Genomic DNA, 17,919 nt, shown 5'->3' with positions numbered 1-17,919 from the left:
ACCATAGCTCTTGGGTTGTGCTATTTATAACTTGTCATAGAATCATAGAATATCAGGGTTGGAAGGGACCTCAGGAGGTCATCTAGTCCAACCCCCTGCTCAAAGCAGGACCAATCCCCAATTAAATCATCCCAGCCAGGGCTTTGTCAAGCCTGACCTTAAAACTTCTAAGGAAGGAGATTCTACCACCTCCCTAGGTAACGCATTTCAGTGTCTCACCACCCTCCTAGTGAAAAAGTTTTTCCTGATATCCAACCTAAACCTCCCCCACTGCAACTTGAGACCATTACTCCTTGTCCTGTCCTCTTCTACCACTGAGAATAGTCTAGAACCATCCTCTCTGGAACCACCTCTCAGGTAGTTGAAAGCAGCTATCAAATCCCCCCTCATTCTTCTCTTCTGCAGACTAAACAATCCCAGTTCCCTCAACCTCTCCTCATAAGTCATGTGTTCCAGACCCCTAATCATTTTTGTTGCCCTTCGCTGGACTCTCTCCAATTTATCCACATCCTTCTTGAAGTGTGGGGCCCAAAACTGGACACAGTACTCCAGATGAGGCCCCACCAATGTCGAATAGAGGGGAACGATCACGTCCCTCGATCTGCTCGCTATGCCCCTACTTATAATCCCAAAATGCCATTGGCCTTCTTGGCAACAAGGGCACACTGCTGACTCATATCCAGCTTCTCGTCCACTGTGACCCCTAGGTCCTTTTCCGCAGAACTGCTGCCTAGCCATTCGGTCCCTAGTCTGTAGCAGTGCATTGGGTTCTTCTGTCCTAAGTGCAGGACCCTGCACTTATCCTTATTGAACCTCATCAGATTTCTTTTGGCCCAATCCTCCAATTTGTCTAGGTCCCTCTGTATCCTATCCCTGCCCTCCAGCGTATCTACCACTCCTCTTAGTTTAGTATCATCCGCAAATTTGCTGAGAGTGCAATCCACACCATCCTCCAGATCATTTATGAAGATATTGAACAAAACCGGCCCCAGGACTGACCCCGGGGCACTCCACTTGACACCGGCTGCCCACTAGAGATGGAGCCATTGATCACTACCCGTTGAGCCCGACAATCTAGCCAACTTTCTACCCACCTTATAGAGCATTCATCCAGCCCATACTTCTTTAACTTGCTGACAAGAATACTGTGGGAGACCATGTCAAAAGCTTTGCTAAAGTCAAGAAACAATACATCCACTGCTTTCCCTTCATCCACAGAACCAGTAATCTCATCATAGAAGGCGATTAGATTAGTCAGGCATGACCTTCCCTTGGTGAATCCATGCTGACTCTCATGTAAGTGCTTCAGGATTGATTCTTTAAGGACCTGCTCCATGATTTTTCCAGGGACTGAGGTGAGGCTGACTGGCCTGTAGTTCCCAGGATCCTCCTTCTTCCCTTTTTTAAAGATTGGCACTACATTAGCCTTTTTCCAGTCATCTGGAACTTCCCCCGTTCGCCACGAGTTTTCAAAGATAATGACCAATGGCTCTGCAATCACAGCCGCCAACTCCTTTAGCACTCTCAGATGCAGCGCATCCGGCCCCATGGACTTGTGCACATCCAGCTTTTCTAAATAGTCCCTAACCATCTCTTTCTCCACAGAGGGCTGGCCATCTACTCCCCATGCTGTGATGCCCAGCGCAGCAGTCTGGGAGCTGACCTTGTTAGTGAAGACAGAGGCAAAAAAAGCATTGAGTACATTAGCTTTTTCCACATCCTCTGTCACTAGGTTGCCTCCCTCATTCAGTAAGGGGCCCACACTTTCCTTGGCTTTCTTCTTGTTGCCAACATACCTGAAGAAACCCTTCTTGTTACTTTTGACATCTCTTGCTAGCTGCAGCTCCAACTTAACAACTCAGCCCTCACTTTGTTAAATCTCTGCTATGGACCCAGTTTTGCACTTTATCTGAATCATGCACAACAACTAATATAAGTTTGGTCATGGACTACTTAGCTTCTTTGCAATTATATACTGGTCTTGACAAGAACTTAAGAATGGCCATACTGGGTCAGACCAATGGTCCATCTAGCCCAGTAACCTGTCTTCCGACAGTGGCCGGTGCCAGATGCTTCAGAGGGAACGAATAGAACAGGGCAATTTATCAACTGATCCATCGCCTGTCCTCCAGTCCCAGCTTCTGGCAGTCAGAGGTTTAGGGATGCTCAGAGCATGAGGCTGCATCCCTGCCCATCTTGGTGAGTAGCCATTGATGGACCTATCCTCCATGCATTTATCTAATTCTTTCTAGAACCCAGTTATATTTTAGTCTTCACAACATCCCCTGGCAACGAGTTCTACAGGTTGACTGTATGTTGTGTGAAGAAGTACTTCCTTATGTTTGTATTAAACCTGCTGATTATTCATTTCATTGGGTGACCTCTAGTTCTTGTTTTATGTGAAGGAGTAACTAACACTTCCCTATTCACTTTCTCCACACCCTTCATGATTTAATATACCTCTATCATATGCTCCCTTAGTCATTTCTTTTCTAACCTGAACAGTCAATCTTTTTATTCTCTTCTTATATGGAAGCTGTTCCATACCCTTAATCTTTTTTTTTCCCCTTCTCTGTACTTTTTACAATTCTAATATCTCTTTTTTTGAGATGGGGCTATCAGAACTGCACACAGTATTCAAGGGGTGGGCATCATGAATTTATATAGCAGCACTATAATATTTATTTTCTTATTATCTATCCCTTTCCTCGTGGTTCCTAACATTCTGTTAGCTTTTTTGACTGCTGCTGCTCACTGAGTGGATGTTTTCAGATTACTATTCACAATGACTCCAAGATCTCTTTCTTGAGTGGTAACAGCTAATTTAGACTCCATCATTTTGTATGTATAGTTGGGATTATGTTTTCCAATGTGTATTACTTTGCATTTATCAACACTGAATTTCATCTACCATTTTGTTGCCCCAATCACTCAATTTTGTGAGATCCCTTTGTAACTCTTTGCAGTCAGTTTTTTAACGTTTACAGTCAACTATTTTGTATCATCTGAAAACTTTGCCACCTCACCGTTTTACCCCTTTTTCCAGATCACTTACGAATATGTTGAACAGCAGTAGACCACTACAGATCCCTGGGGAACTCTGCTGTTTACCTCTCTCCATTCTGAAAACTCACTATTTATTCCTACCCTTTGTTTCCTGTCTTTTAACCAGTTACTGATCCAGGAGAGGACCTTCCCTCTTATCCCATGACTGCTTACTTTGCTTAAGAGCCTTTGGTGAGGGACCTTGTCGAAAGCTTTCTGAACGTCCTCATACAGTATAGGCACTGGATCACTCTTGTCCACAATTATCATAGAATCATAGAATATCAGGGTTGGAAGGGACCTCAGGAGGTCATCTAGTCCAACCCCCTGCTCAAAGCAGGACCAATCCCCAACTAAATCATCCCAGCCAGAGCTTTGTCAAGCCTGACCTTAAAAATTTCTAAGGAAGGAGATTCCACCACCTCCGTAGGTAACGCATACCAGTGTTTCACCACCCTCCTAGTGAAAAAGTTTCTCCTAATATCCAACCTAAACCTCCCCCACTGCAACTTGAGACCATTACTCCTCGTTCTGTCATCTGCTACCACTGAGAACAGTCTAGAGCCATCCTCTTTGGAACCCCCTTTCAGGTAGTTGAAAGCAGCTATCAAATCCCCCCTCATTCTTCTCTTCCACAGACTAAACAATTCCAGTTCCCTCAACCTCTCCTCATAAGTCATGTGTTCCAGTCCCCTAATCATTTTTGTTGCCCTCCGCTGGACGTTTTCCAATTTTTCCACATCCTTCTTGTAGTGTGAGGCCCAAAACTGGACACAGTACTCCAGATGAGGCCTCACCAATGTCAAATAGAGAGGAACGATCACGTCCCTCGATCTGCTGGCAATGCCCCTACTTATACATCCCAAAATGCCATTGGCCTTCTTGGCAACAAGGGCATACTGTTGACTCATATTCAGTTTCTCGTCCATTGTAACCCCTAGGTTCTTTTCTGCAGAACTGCTGCCTAGCCATTCGGTCCCTAGTCTGTAGCGGTGCATGGGATTCTTCCTTCTTAAGTGCAGGTCTCTGCACCTGTCCTTGTTGAACCTCATCAGATTTCTTTTGGCCCAATCCTCTAATTTGTCTAGGTCCCTCTGTATCCTATCCCTACCCTCCAGCGTATTGACCTCTCCTCCCAGTTTGGTGTCATCTGCAAACTTGCTGAGGGTGCAATCCACACCATCCTCCAGATCATTCATGAAGATATTGAACAAAACCGGCCCGAGGACCGACCCTTGGGGCACTCCACTTGATACCAGCTGTCAACTAGACATGGAGCCATTGATCACTACTCATTGAGCCCAACAATCTAGCCAGCTTTCTATCCACCTTATAGTCCATTCATCCAGTCCATACTTCTTTAACTTACTGGCAAGAATACTGTGGGAGACTGTGTCAAAATTGTTGACCCCCTCAAAGAATACTAATACAGTAGATTGGTGAGACATGATTCCCCTTTACAGAAGCCATATTGACTCTTGCCCAACATATCATATTCATCTATTAATCTGATAATTCTGTTCTTTACTAGTTTCAACCAATTTGCCTGGTACTGGAGTTAGGCTTACTGCCCTGTAATTGCAAGGATCGCCTCTGGAGCTTTTTAAAAAACTCAGCATTGCATTAGCTATCCAGCAGTCATATTTATATAGGCTGATTTAAGCAATAGATTACATACCACAGTTAGTAGTTCTGCAATTTCATATTTGAGTTCCTTAAGAACTCTTGGGTGAATACCATCTGGTCCTGGTGACTTATTACTGTTTAATGTATCTATTTGTTCCAAAAACTCCTACACTGGCACCTCAGTCTGGGATAGTTCCTCAAATTTGTCACCTAAAAAGAATGGCTTAGGTGTGGGAACCTCCCTCAGATCCTCTGCAGTGAAGACTGATGCAAATAATGGATTTAGCTTCTCCACAAAGGTCTGGTTTTTCTTGAGTGCTCCTTTAGCACTTTGATCATCCAGTGGCTTCAGTGATTGTTTGGCAGGCTTCCCGCCTCTGATGTACTCAAACAAAACAGGAAGAGGACCAAAACACTGCCATCATGACTAAACAGCGGAGTAAACAGATGTGGTTAGAAACAAAAAGACATGTTTTAAAAATTGGAAGTGAAATCCTACTAAGGAAAATAGAACAGAACAAACCCTTGTAAATCAAGTGCAGAAGTATAATTGGGAAGGCCAAAAAAGAATGTGAAGAGCAGCTAGCAAGAGGGACAAAAACGAACAGCATTTTTTTTGTTTGAGGTAGACATTTCTTTTGAGCCTCTATCTTTGTGTTTTTTAAAAGTTTGCATGCAATTTGAAGGCATTTCATTCCTCTGACTGTTCCTTTTAATTTCCATTTAACCTCCTCATTTTTGTTTAGTTCCCATTTTCAAAGTTAAATGCTGCTGAGGGGATATCTTTGGTATTTTCTCCCCTACAAGAATGTTAAATTTAATTACAGTATTGGTGCTACTGCCAGGCAGTTCAGCTATATTCACCTCGTGGACCAGATCCTGTGAACCACTTAGGACTAGTTAAAGACATGCATCTCCCTTTATGGGTTCCTGGACTAGCTGCTACAAAAAGAAATCATTAATGATATCTAGAAATTTTGCATCCCATCCTGAGGTGACTCATTCCCAGCCAATATGGGGAGAGCTGAAATCCCCCATTATTATTAGGTTTCCTGTTTTTGTAGCTCCACTATCACCTCTATTCAGGAGAAAGAAAACAAAATGTTTCTTTATTTTCTGGGCTATTAACAGCTGCTATTAAAAGACAGTTTATCTCACTTTCTAAGCACTTATATCAATCTCATCACTAGAGTACCGTCTGAACACCTGACTCTCAAATGTCCGCTCGGATGCTCTTTGAAATAGCGTTTCAGTATCTAGCTTCCCATTTTTATTCTAAACAGAAAGTTATTTTATTTAAAGGTACTTTTCTATTTGTAGTTTTTCTAATCCCTAAAAGAGAACTGAGCAAATCTACTGGCAGCCTAGTAGTCCAGTGGGCCACTATAAAACTCATATTGGTAGCTTATCTGTAAATTCTGGTGGCCCACGTGTGCAATACCAATGCTGGTAAAGGAAATCTTGTTTCTGTTCTTGCTGTGTTTTATTATTTCTGTCTCTTCAATTATCATTGCTTTTCTGTTGTCTCTACGTGTGGTTGTATGGCTCTCTTGTTGTGCGATCTTTCTGGAAACAGGCTTAGAGCTGGAGAGGAAATGTAGCACTAATCTCCTGCACAGATGTGATTTGATAGGTAGGTGGATAGACCACATATAACAGTGGAAGGAGATGCTTGGTTACTATACTTTCACATTCTTAAGTAATTGTACTCTGCAAATGGGCATTACTGAAAATGTGCTCAGGCCTTCATCATTCCACTCCCTTCAATGGCTAATCCACGTGGCCCTCATCCTCCTGCTAGTTTCCCATGTGTGGAGGCACAGTGTCAGGAGGCTCCTGCCTCCTGTGCACAACCCTCAGCTCTGCACAGAACAGCAGAGACCAGAACAGAACACCACCTGCTCATCGTGGTGCCAACAGGCCTGTGACAGCATTAATGCTCCTCTATCCCCTCTTCCAGCAGTGGGCCAGTTGTCCACCAGCCAGTCGAGGTGCACTCTGAATAGACAAAATATTGATTTGTTCTCCCCTTTAAGAGGAAAATGAACCACTTTGAAATTACTGGTATTTTAAGTGTTTATCTGCTAACTTGCCGTAAAACATATTTTATTTGTCTAACAGCTTGAAAGTACAGCTCGGAGTGTCGCAGTCAAGCAGTGGATGAATGGTACGGTGACTATAGATAGCACTGTGGGAAATGACACCTTCTTTGTAGTTACATGGGATCAAAGCACATCTCCACCAGACATTTTACTGAGGGACCCCAAAGGAAAAGAATATAGAACTTCAGCCTTCACAGTTAGTAATCTAAACCTCCGAACAGCTCGACTGAATATAGCAGGCACTGCAGAGGTAAAAACTAAACTTTGTTTTATTATTCAAATATGTTAACATTTTCATAGACTAAAATGCACCTTCTCTTTTTAGAAGTTATAAACATATATTCCTAATGAACCAATTTTATCCTTCCTGTAACTCAACTGACTTGCCATGGAAGTTGGTTGTCTGTGCTCTTCCTAATTTTTTATTATGCACTATACACATCCCAAGTACACAAGACGGCCAGACAAAATATTGAATTCAGGGGAAATTAAGCTTGAGAGTACATATCTATAATATACAGGTTCTAATCCTTCCAAGAATGTGATAATTCTCAAACATCCACCATTAAAACTGAGCAAATTCAGATATAAGGTTAAATTTAAAAGAAACCAAACATTTGAGAGCATGAAGAATCACAAGTAAGGTATGCAAATTACCTTAGCTGTGGTCCTGTAGCAATACCTTAACTGCCCTGTTTGCCTTGGGAAATCTCCCGTGAACTAAGATAATAATTAACTAAGGGAAACACAAAGCTGCCATTAGACTAATGAAGTTTTTATATTATATTTTTATATCTATTTGATTTCCAGGTGGGAGATTGGTTATATTGGATTCAAAATAGCCACACAGTTTCTCAAGTCATATCAATGATAGTAACGTCTCGAGCAGCATCTTTGACTGTGCCTCCAGTGACTGTGAAAGCCCACATGAATAAGGATACAAACAATTTCCCTCATCCAATGGTGATTTATGCAGAAGTTAGTCAAGGATTTTTGCCTGTTCTTGGTGCAACCGTGATGGCCACTGTTGAACCACAGACTGGATCTGCAGTGGAGCTCAAACTCCTTGATGATGGTTCAGGTAATCTGATTATTACTTTCCTTACATTTTGTCGAGAAATGTATACATTCCCCATTTTGGTTCAGCCATGCCTATGCCATGAGCACAGAACAAGAGGCATCTAGTGGAGGGAGATGGTAACTCTGGTCTCCCCCACAGCTTCAGGATGAGAATAAACTGCACTGGGTCTAAACTGGTGCAGCATGTGTGCCCTGACATGCTGGTGCACTTACGCTGTTGGGTGTGTTAGGAAGGAGGAGAGAGAGAAACTGTGCCCAAGAAGAAGGGGAGTGTCATGGTTGTGCAGAGCCTTCTCCCTCTCCTGTGCTGTTACTCATCATGCAAATAGCTAGCACAAGGACAGAAAGGGGTCAATTGCCTTGTGGGTCTGATTCAGCCATATTCACCGTTTGAACTTATGTATATTTTACATACAGGTCTGCCCTGCAGAGGGGATGCAGGTGGCAGAACAGGAGAGCGAGAGTCTGTTTCTATAGCTTGTCACATGCTATATAGACAGTATAGCTAATGTTAAAAACATCTCCTTCAAAAGTATAAATTACATGGATTATTATTCTCCTTTTCAAATCTATTGTGCCTACAGAGGTGATGTGATTCAAATGCATAATTCTATTGTTCTCCACCTTCTCCATTATCTGAACCATGTAATGCAAACTGTAGACTCTCTCCTCCCCACATTCCATCATTGCTTCAATCTCAAAGTATGTTAGTCTGCAGACCACCAAGAAGGACTCCACAGATCAGACTACTACGGAGAACTACTAAGAAGTAGTTGAGAACTGCTGGCCTATTGGAAACAACAGTAAATACACAGTAACATGTTTTAATGCTACATTGTTATCTCCAGTTAAATAAGTAATGAGCTCATGTCAACACAATGGGACAGATCCTGTTTTCACCCAAGTCCGTATCAAAGCTCTTATTGATTTCAATAGAAGAAGGTGTAGACCCTATGTGTTTATGAACTGAACAGCAAAAAATGCCCTTGCTTAACAAAAGTACCTTGTTTGGATGGGTAATTATTAATATTTGTATGTCAAGGTGCTGATATTACCAAGAATGATGGAATCTATTCAAAGTACTTTACATCTTTCAAGGGAAATGGTAGATACAACTTAAAAGTGCATATCCAGGGGAGAAATAAGACTGTCAGACTTGGCCGCAGGCAGAGCCGAGCCTTGTATGTTCCAGGCTACATAGAAAATGGTAAGAAACATTTATGAAGTAGAAAATTCTCTCCTCTCTCTCTCAATATGGGTGAATGGGAGATCATTTAGCTTCACAAAAAGCTTTTTAACCTTAACATTTGTTACATATATCTTTTCCACTATTGTTTATACTTTTAGAAAACAGTAGCTGGAACCACAGCATTTTTGCTATATCTGAGCAATGGGTATAGTACCACATTTTATAAAAAAATATATATTATAATAATTAAGTGCTCTTTGGAACACATGGGAGTTGCCAAAGATCCTGGAACTGAAAATCATATAAAAAACAGCTGAAGTTAGAAATTTTAAATTTGTATGTTTCACTGAGACTTAAAAATGAGGTTTTAGGGAATCCGTTTCAAAGTTAAGAAATTTAAATTTATCAGTTTAATGCATCCACATGAGAATTTTTCTGTTCTTCTGTTGGGTTTTCTGGACACATTGTTCAGGACTCTTTCCATTAGGCATGTGAGTTAAAGATTCTCAGTTCCAGAAACCACAGGTATGGATACTGCTATTCAGGTCTTACTGCTTAAGCCTTCTCAATCAATGGAGCTTCAGTTAATGATACTTTTACAGTGAGTCTGTTACGAGTGTGTTGTGACTTAATATATCTTTTCATCTTTCCACTACTTTTGCATTTCTCTTTTGATCTAGAGGCCCCAGAGAAATCAAATGCAAAGAAAACAGTTAATTCATCATTAAAATATTTTATTCTGAAAAGTGACTTTGTAAAAATAGTATTGTCAAATTCTACACTTGTTTTCTCAATCACTCCAGAAGAAAATTGTTCTATTTACAAAGAACAACTGCGCTGTTAACAACTCAGAGCCCTGCAGACTCAGCCTAGGATCTGAAAATCAAATTGTGTTCTTTCTGGCTTGTGAATTGTCACCAGGGTCTGCAGGCCAAATGCCATGCTCAGTATATCTATGCAGTCCTCTGGCCTTCAGTGGGATTGCACAAGTGTAACTGGGGGCATAATTTGAAGGCACTAGTTACAGAGTTTGCTCTGCAAATGGAACTTGGTTAACAACGGTTTGTTTGGAGAAAAAAAATAGTAACTTGCTTTTTGCCATTTAATCCAGCAGATTTGACTCTGGGTAGACAGACTTGCTGCTCTACTGAGTAAGAAACACACTCTAAGCGTGAGATATTAGGCACCCAAATACCTCAGGAAGTTCCAACTGTTAAGATTTATACCTCAGTGTTCACTCAGTGTTCGCACAATGTAGTATTTCCTATTCCTGTTTTCCTTATTAAATATACATCTTAACGTTCTTGTACCAGTACATGCCCCCCGCCCGTGAAAAAAAATCCCACCCCAGCAAATTGTGCAATATGATGGTAAATATATATATTATTACTCCTTGGGGAATTCTGTGCCAAAAAATTTAAAATTCAGCAACAAAAAATTAAAAATTCTGCACACAATATTTTAAAATTCTGCAAAATTCTGCATATTTTATTTGTCAAAATAACACAATATAATCACACCAGTTTCAATTATTTTTGGTCATTTATTTCAAAATACCTGTCAGCAAGTATGTCTGTAACAATACAGACAACAAAAAAGATTCAGGGAATCTTTGACAAGTAGATTCCTTACTAGGCAATAATACTGAGTAATAATTCATTTAAACTACAGTACAGAACCATATTTCCTGCACCCCTCAGAAGCAGTGCAAAGGCTTGGGGGAGTCAGGGGTAATGGAGGAGCTGAGGAACAGGGAAGTAAATTGCTGGGAAGGAGCCTGGGTGTGAACTTGGAGGGTTGTTGAGTATGGGTGGGAAAAGTATGGAACACGGGGGGTTTGGGGGGGCGGGGAGCGGGGAGGAATTGTTAGGGAGCTTCCCCCATGCAGATCCTGGCTGATCCCTAGCCTCTCCCATGCAGTCAGGCATATCTGCCCCTGTCCCCATGTGTCCCTTCATCCCATGTGTCCTTGCACCCCCTGTCCACGTGTCCCTCCACCCCCACTCAGACACCCCTCGCCCCATCCCCATGTGGCCCTGCACCCCCTCCCCCTGTCCCTATGTGGCTCTGTACCCCCTTCCCTGTCCCATGTGTGTCTGTCCCCACCCAGCTACTCCCCTGTCCCTGTGTCCCTGTACCCATCCCCTGTCCCCAAGTGTCTCTGAGCCCCCACTCAGCCACCCCCTGTCCCTATGTAGCTCTGCACCCCTTCACCATGTGGCCCTGCACCTCCTTCCACCCCTTCCTCCTGTTGCCTTGTGCCTCTACTCCCATTCAGCCCCTGCCCCAGTCTGTCCTCCCCCACTAGCCCTTATGAGCCCCTGTCTGATTCCCCCCAACACCCCACGCTGTCTATCTCCCCATGTCTGTCTCCTGACCTGGCCTGACAGGCACTGTAAATAAGGCAGGCTTTCTCTTCCTTAGCTGGCTGTGAACTGCTGCTTTGTTCAATCACCACAGCACCCTCTGGTGGGCTCAAGGCAGAACTGCAGCAACATTTCGGCAGAAGCTTTTTCTGCACAAAAAATTAAAAATCTGCGGGGCTCATTAATTATGCATGCATGCAGTAATGCAGAGCTCCCCCAGGAGTAAATATATATATATATATATATATATAATATGGTAATAGAAAACTTAGCTTTTTGAATTTCTTGACTTTTGAGTGCCTGATTTCTCAACCTTAATTTTAGATTGTTAGCTTTTGCATGTCATATCCTCTTTCTTGCACGTGTGTGTGTGCACACAGAGGGACAATTTTCTGTATTCCTAGAAAATTAGAATATACTGAATTAAAGAAGTCTACATAAAAAATGTCTCCAACTTAAACTCAGAAAAATAAGGAAATTCCTACAAGATTGTAATTCTTATGCTGCCTGCAATACCTAGGAGGAGATGGGTGGAAGCTACCTTATCACAACCACTTCCCACTGACACCTGCTCAATACCTTAAATACCCTAACTGACAATAGGCACTGTTGCTACTTTCAACTGCCGTTGAAATCTGGTTTGCTTTTGGGGGTCTGCCTTAGTTTTGTGCAAGGATGCAGGATCCTGAAGTTCACTTTGGTTTTTAGCTTTGCTAATTTTTGCACTAAGCTTCAATAGGCCAACAAAAAAAGTAGATTAAAGAGAGAAGGATGCTAGATAAAAAGTGTGTTACAATTTGGAGTTTTGTAATGTTCAAATAGCATGAGCAATTTTTTTCTTTTTTGGGGCAGGTGAAATCAAAATGAATGCCCCGAGACCTGAAGTTAGTGATGATGAAATTCAAGCAAAGCTAGGAAGTTTCAATAGAGTTGCAACAGGAGGTTCTTTTGTAGTGGCGAATGTTCCATCAGGAGGAACTACTGATGTGTTCCCACCCTGTAAAATTATTGACCTCGAGGCTCAGTTTGAAGAAGATAAAATTCACTTGTCTTGGACAGCTCCTGGGAATGACTTGGATGTGGGACAAGGTAAGGTGAAGTTTTGTTTTAGTCAGCTGGAAGTGATGAATTATTGTCAGTTATCTGAAATTACATATGAAGAGCCAGCGAAGGAGAGGTGAGGAAAAGAGCTGTCTTTCCCATCTGCAAAAAATATGACCATTGCTATGGCTTGACCAACTCTAGATTTTCTCTATAAAATTTCCTAGTGTAGACCAGGACTTAATAACCAATAAATTCACTGTTCAATATGATACTCACATTAGTCCCACTTAATCCTTTTAAAAAAATGTTTAAAGAAACATGGAATACTCCCAAACATAGGCACCAACTCTGAGGCGGCTCCGGGCTCAAACACCATGGAAAAAATAGGGGAGGCTCAGCACTCACTAGTCACAGTGGTTCAGCAGGGTCCCGGGGCTGGCTGCCGATCAGCTGTTTGATGGCGAGGGGGAGGGGTCGTGGGAAGAGAAGGGGATGGGGCAGGGTATAGTGGGAAGAGGATGGGAAGAAGTGCGGACTTGGGGGAGGGGGCAAAGTAGGGGTGGCAAGAGATGGGGTGAGGGTGGGGCCTCGGGGCAGAGCGGCGGTGGAGCACCCCCTGGAAAAGCCAAAAGTCAGTGCCTGTGCTCCCAAACCTGGTACAACAGAAAATGCAAAACTTGTATACCAACCAACCTTATGCTAGTTTACAAAGGCAAACAAATCAAAAACCACACTCACCAGTGACTCTTCCAAGGCTTAGCCACTGTCTACACTGCAACTATAAACAAGTCAGGGGTCCCAATTATAACATGGACAGTCCAAGGCTTTAGTCCATTTATGGGGACACAGCTAGGTCTCGTTTATAATATATATTTTAAGTATGTTGTAACCAGGTTATGTTATAGTGTGCACATCAACACAAGCCAGAGAGGTTAAGATAGACAACCTTCAGTCACACAGAGAGCAGCTTCAGATTAAAATCTTTACATACACCTACAGCTCTTGCCAACCAGCTCACCAGGGAACAAACCAGCAACTCCATTAAATCCCCAAAACACTGGCCTAGGTTCTTCTATGTGGCTACTTTCACTACTCGTCTGGCTCAAAACAGCCCTACAGCTAGAGTAGCCAGCAACAGAAGAATAACCTCAATTAGGAGCATCCTCTGATGGTGTAGAGCTGGAATAGCACTCTTATGCTACCCGTTACCCCCTCTCTGAAGGGACAGAAAAGAAGATGCAGAGCAGGAAGTAGAACTCAAATCAAGCAAAGAACTAGAAAACCCACTAGCAGAACAGAACCATAGAGTCTTGAAATGACAACTGTGGACAGTGGGAAGCCAGGCACATTTGCAGCAAGATCCCTGACACACTAACTATGCTGGCAAATGGAGCAGGCATTTTTCTATCTCTCAGCCTATGCTTTAGAACCTGCTCACATTAAGAGAGGGAATGTTGACCAGGATGCAGGGTCCCTGTACTGCTGTGTTTTTCAGATGTACTGTTTGGTCTTATACTTGACCTGGATACTCCCTAGAGACAAGTGAAAGAAATCCTATTTTCATTTCTCATCCAAAAGTTATGTTTTTATTTTAGTACTATAAATACTTTTGTGTAAAGCGTGGGGGAGTAAGGCATAGATGGGGGCAGTTTAATGGAAGTTCTCTGCACTGCCATGTGGAAGACTCATCTCAAATTCCTGGTTTTGGTTTCTTGCTGCTCAGCCCAGCAGAAGCTAAGAGTGCTGGGAACATTATGTGGTTAGTGCTCGTGAAGGGGAGGAATGCCCCACATCAGTTAACAGTAGACTGTTGACCCAACTAAAATGTGGAACTGATAAGTTCTAACAGGAATTCTGTCCAGAGCTCTTCAGAGAAAGGATGTTAGTCAATTAAGCAGGCCCATCAATAATTTGGGTGGGTAAAATGGTCGGGTTGGTCATGGAGTATCATTGGAGTTCTTATAAAGATACAAAACTATTCTACAAATCCTGTACTATCCTTACATTTACAGATAGTATAATAGGCATACTAACACATTCTTACTTGCATACCTCTCTTTTTCCAGCTGACAGATACATAATAAAAATGAGTGAAAGTCTTCTGGACCTAAGAAACACCTTTGAGAATGCTACTTCCGTGAATACCTCTAGTCTGATACCTAACCCTGCCGGCACCAAAGAATCATTTCAGTTTAAAGCAGAAAGTGTCACAATAGAAAATGGCACCGTAATCTACTTTGCAATACGTGCCATTGATAATGCTTTCCTGACCTCAGAGGTGTCTAATATAGCACAAGCAGCTCTGTTTCTTCCTCCAAAGGAATCCTTGCCTGGTACGCTTCCTCCTGATGTTATCAGTGATGGTATCAATGTTTCAGTAATAGTATTAATTGTTACTGGGGCTGTAATAGTTGTATTAATAGTTGTAAGTACAACTGTTTGTATTTTATATAAGAAAAATGGAAAGGGAGGCCCTGCGCTCAGAATGTAATAGAACTAATTGTAAGACGAAAGCTCAGTAGGTATTTATCCTAATTAGTTCTATTTGTTGTTTTCAAAATACATAAGGAAAAACAAATTTGTAATAGATTTGAAAATTAAGTCGTTGACTTTAAAATAAATGTGGATTTAGATGTATTTTGATCTGCTTTCAATGAGTGTATAGTATGTTATAGTACATGTATGTAGACTGAACAGTGAATTTAAAAGTATGTACTGAGTAAATGAAGACATCACTATAAGGTGTAGCATATAAATGACAATCTAGTTGTATGCTTTAATTCTAATCTTGCAAGAGTTCTGCAACATTAGTTACTCTATGCTTTGTTTTTTAAAAAGTAGGAAAAAAATCTTTCTAATTTTGTTTTCCAGTTGCTTAGCAGTCAGGAAAGGAGGATTTAAGAAGAAATTAGATCTGAAATCTTTGCTTTTCATATATTCCTTTCAGTTATATTCAATGTGTAGGAAACATAAATGTATACATCTGTTGGTTCTGAGCCTGCAAATGCTTAGGTACATGCATAACTCAACTCTCATCCTATGACTAATGCAGGTGTTTAAGTATTCATGGATCAGGGCCATGTGTTATCCACAAATGATCTTACGGAAAATACTTTTTACCTAACAAAATCATCAAACACACATGCAACATTTCAACTCTAAATGATAGAACAAATGCAAAATAGTAGAAGAGAAAACACTAAATTTCTAGGTAGCAGAAATTCCACCAACTACAGTATGTGACAGAAGCGACAGCATGTAGCACCCAAGAGGAAAAGCTATTCACCAGGTGACTTTTCATTGGTTTTTCCCATCTCCTGCAAGCCCAATTTGCAACATCAAGATCTGTGATGTGACGCTACAGAAATGGGAAAAGATCGCCTATTCTTTGGATAATGAAAACATCCATCGTTACATTAGATGGGATCAAATTATTTTATAAGATATATAAACCCTCATGCTTCAGGTCATCAGCTTATCACTAACAGGGGCTAGGGAGGAAGTTTTCCATGTGCAAATTATTCCATAATTGTCCATTATGGGGTTTCTTGCTGCTTCCACTGATGTATATCTAGTAATATTGACCAACATGGCTATGCCTACACTCAGATTTTTTATAATTTTAATTAACTGACAGCTCAAAGTAGTTACCACATTTGGACCATGCCTGGACCAAACATTGGGGAATGTCCATGTTAGCTTTTACAAACATATTAAGTGAAAATCACGAGTGAAGACTGTTAGGGGGCTTATTCCTTCACCCACTTACTTCCCTGGTCCTTCTCGCATGAACAGAGAGCAACAATACCCGAAGTCCAAAGGTGCAAACAATTCAATGTTTACTGGGGTGAACTTCCAGCAAGCATGATTCCAGTTTCCTTCCTTAGTATCCTCCTTCCGAGCTCTGACACCACAGAGCCTTACACCTGTGTCCCTGTTCCCATTCCTGCCCTTTAGCAAAACATGATTGCAATTTTCTTACCCCCATTCCCTGTTCCCATTTCCCTCACTCTCGCCCCCACCCACGCCCACTCACTTCCTCATTGACTACAGATTATATAGTAAAACTTGAGTTCTGCTTAGCTATACTTAACCAATCATTTTCCTGAAATTTAACTAACCAATCCTAACATGATTATGTAACCAATTATATCCCACCACCTTAATTAGTTTACACCCAGCAAAATTAATTATACAGCAGACAGGAACAATCACAGAACCAGACAGAGATTATACAGACAAACAATAGCAAAGTGGGAACTATAATGACAAGACAATACAGAAGTGAGGATTTCACATCCGAGCTATTGATAAGTGAGTTCTTGCCAGACAGGATGCTATCAAACTAAGTTTCCTTTTACATTTTCTAGGCACTTCCCTTTCTCTGGAGGTGATAGGAATACAATCCTGTCCTGATAGTGCCTAACAGCCCAATAGCACCTTATTTCAATGTGACTAGTTTGGAATGTGAGGATGTGACCGTTCACTTCCCAGTTTATGGCTGCCTCTGTTGCTTAGCCAAAGGCCTTAGCCTAAGAACAGGGCCTCAGACTGTCACAGTAAGAGAAGGCCCTTACACTGGCAGACAGTGGTTTTGATTCTTTCTTTTATACCTCTATAACTAGCCAAGTGATAAGAATACACCTAAATTCTTAGAGTACAGGCCTTTACAGACAGACCTGAATATCTATATCCTAACAAAGACAAGCCCTTTCAGAGATGGAATCTAGGCTCAAATGGACCATGGATCTGATTAAGTAGTGCAATTCTTATGTCCGCTGATGGTTTTTTATGGTATAAAGTGAAAGTAAGAAATGTAATTGAACTCTTAGTTGCTCTTCCAAAAGTAAAGGCAATATAACTCCCCATTTTTGTTTTGTCTGGTGCATGTTGGTGGTTTTCTTCACGTCTCTTGGGGATAAGTGAATGGGACAGAAGAGAGTGATTAGTAGAGTATGTAATAAACAGAAGGCTTGGACGCTTTATGAATATGTGTTATGCATAAAGACCAGTAAAACAAAACAGACCATGGGAATTGAGGATTGTGTTTTACTTTTTATTTTTTAATTACTCTCTAGCCCTGGTGAGAAATATTCTAAGAATAGGGGATTTCTCACCTGATAGATCTGCCCAATCATATATAGCCGAGCTGTTTCCAGATAGAAAAATTGATCTGGGAGCCTAGGAGCATTTGACTTAGTGATGACAGTTTGATTACCAGCTGGAGATCCGTGGTTGGGGCTGGTCCTTCATTCCTGACATGGCAAAAGCTAGGAGCACTGTAAAGAGACAATGTCCTCAACCTAGGGAGGGAGCACCTTGTAGTACTTTGCATCAAGCTCTCTGCCTGATTCGAAAGCAGCCCTGATAATCTCTCGAGGGAGCCAGGACCACTCCTCGGTGTCTGGAAGAATAGTCATCACATTCTGAAGAAAAGCTGGAAAGATCCCTTTCAGGGAAGAATAAA

General features: G+C 41.6%; 1 protein-coding gene across 1 annotated transcript in view; it reads left to right on the top strand.

Annotated features, from left to right (window-relative positions):
* LOC125641291 (calcium-activated chloride channel regulator 1-like) overlaps positions 1-15,058 on the top strand; it is a 35,173-nt gene extending 20,115 nt beyond the window's left edge. Inside the window, exons 10-14 of the mRNA XM_048861027.2 lie at positions 6,793-7,023; positions 7,584-7,854; positions 8,896-9,060; positions 12,261-12,497; positions 14,519-15,058. Of these exons, the coding sequence (XP_048716984.2) occupies positions 6,793-7,023; positions 7,584-7,854; positions 8,896-9,060; positions 12,261-12,497; positions 14,519-14,943 (1,329 nt within the window). The 3' untranslated portion in view covers positions 14,944-15,058. The remainder of the gene's footprint in view (positions 1-6,792; positions 7,024-7,583; positions 7,855-8,895; positions 9,061-12,260; positions 12,498-14,518) is intronic.
* Positions 15,059-17,919: the final 2,861 nt, after the last annotated feature.

The sequence above is a fragment of the Caretta caretta genome, chromosome 8 (assembly GCF_965140235.1).
Source record: "Caretta caretta isolate rCarCar2 chromosome 8, rCarCar1.hap1, whole genome shotgun sequence".
Lineage (NCBI taxonomy): Eukaryota > Metazoa > Chordata > Testudines > Cheloniidae > Caretta > Caretta caretta.
This window is presented reverse-complemented; position numbering and strand designations above follow the sequence as displayed.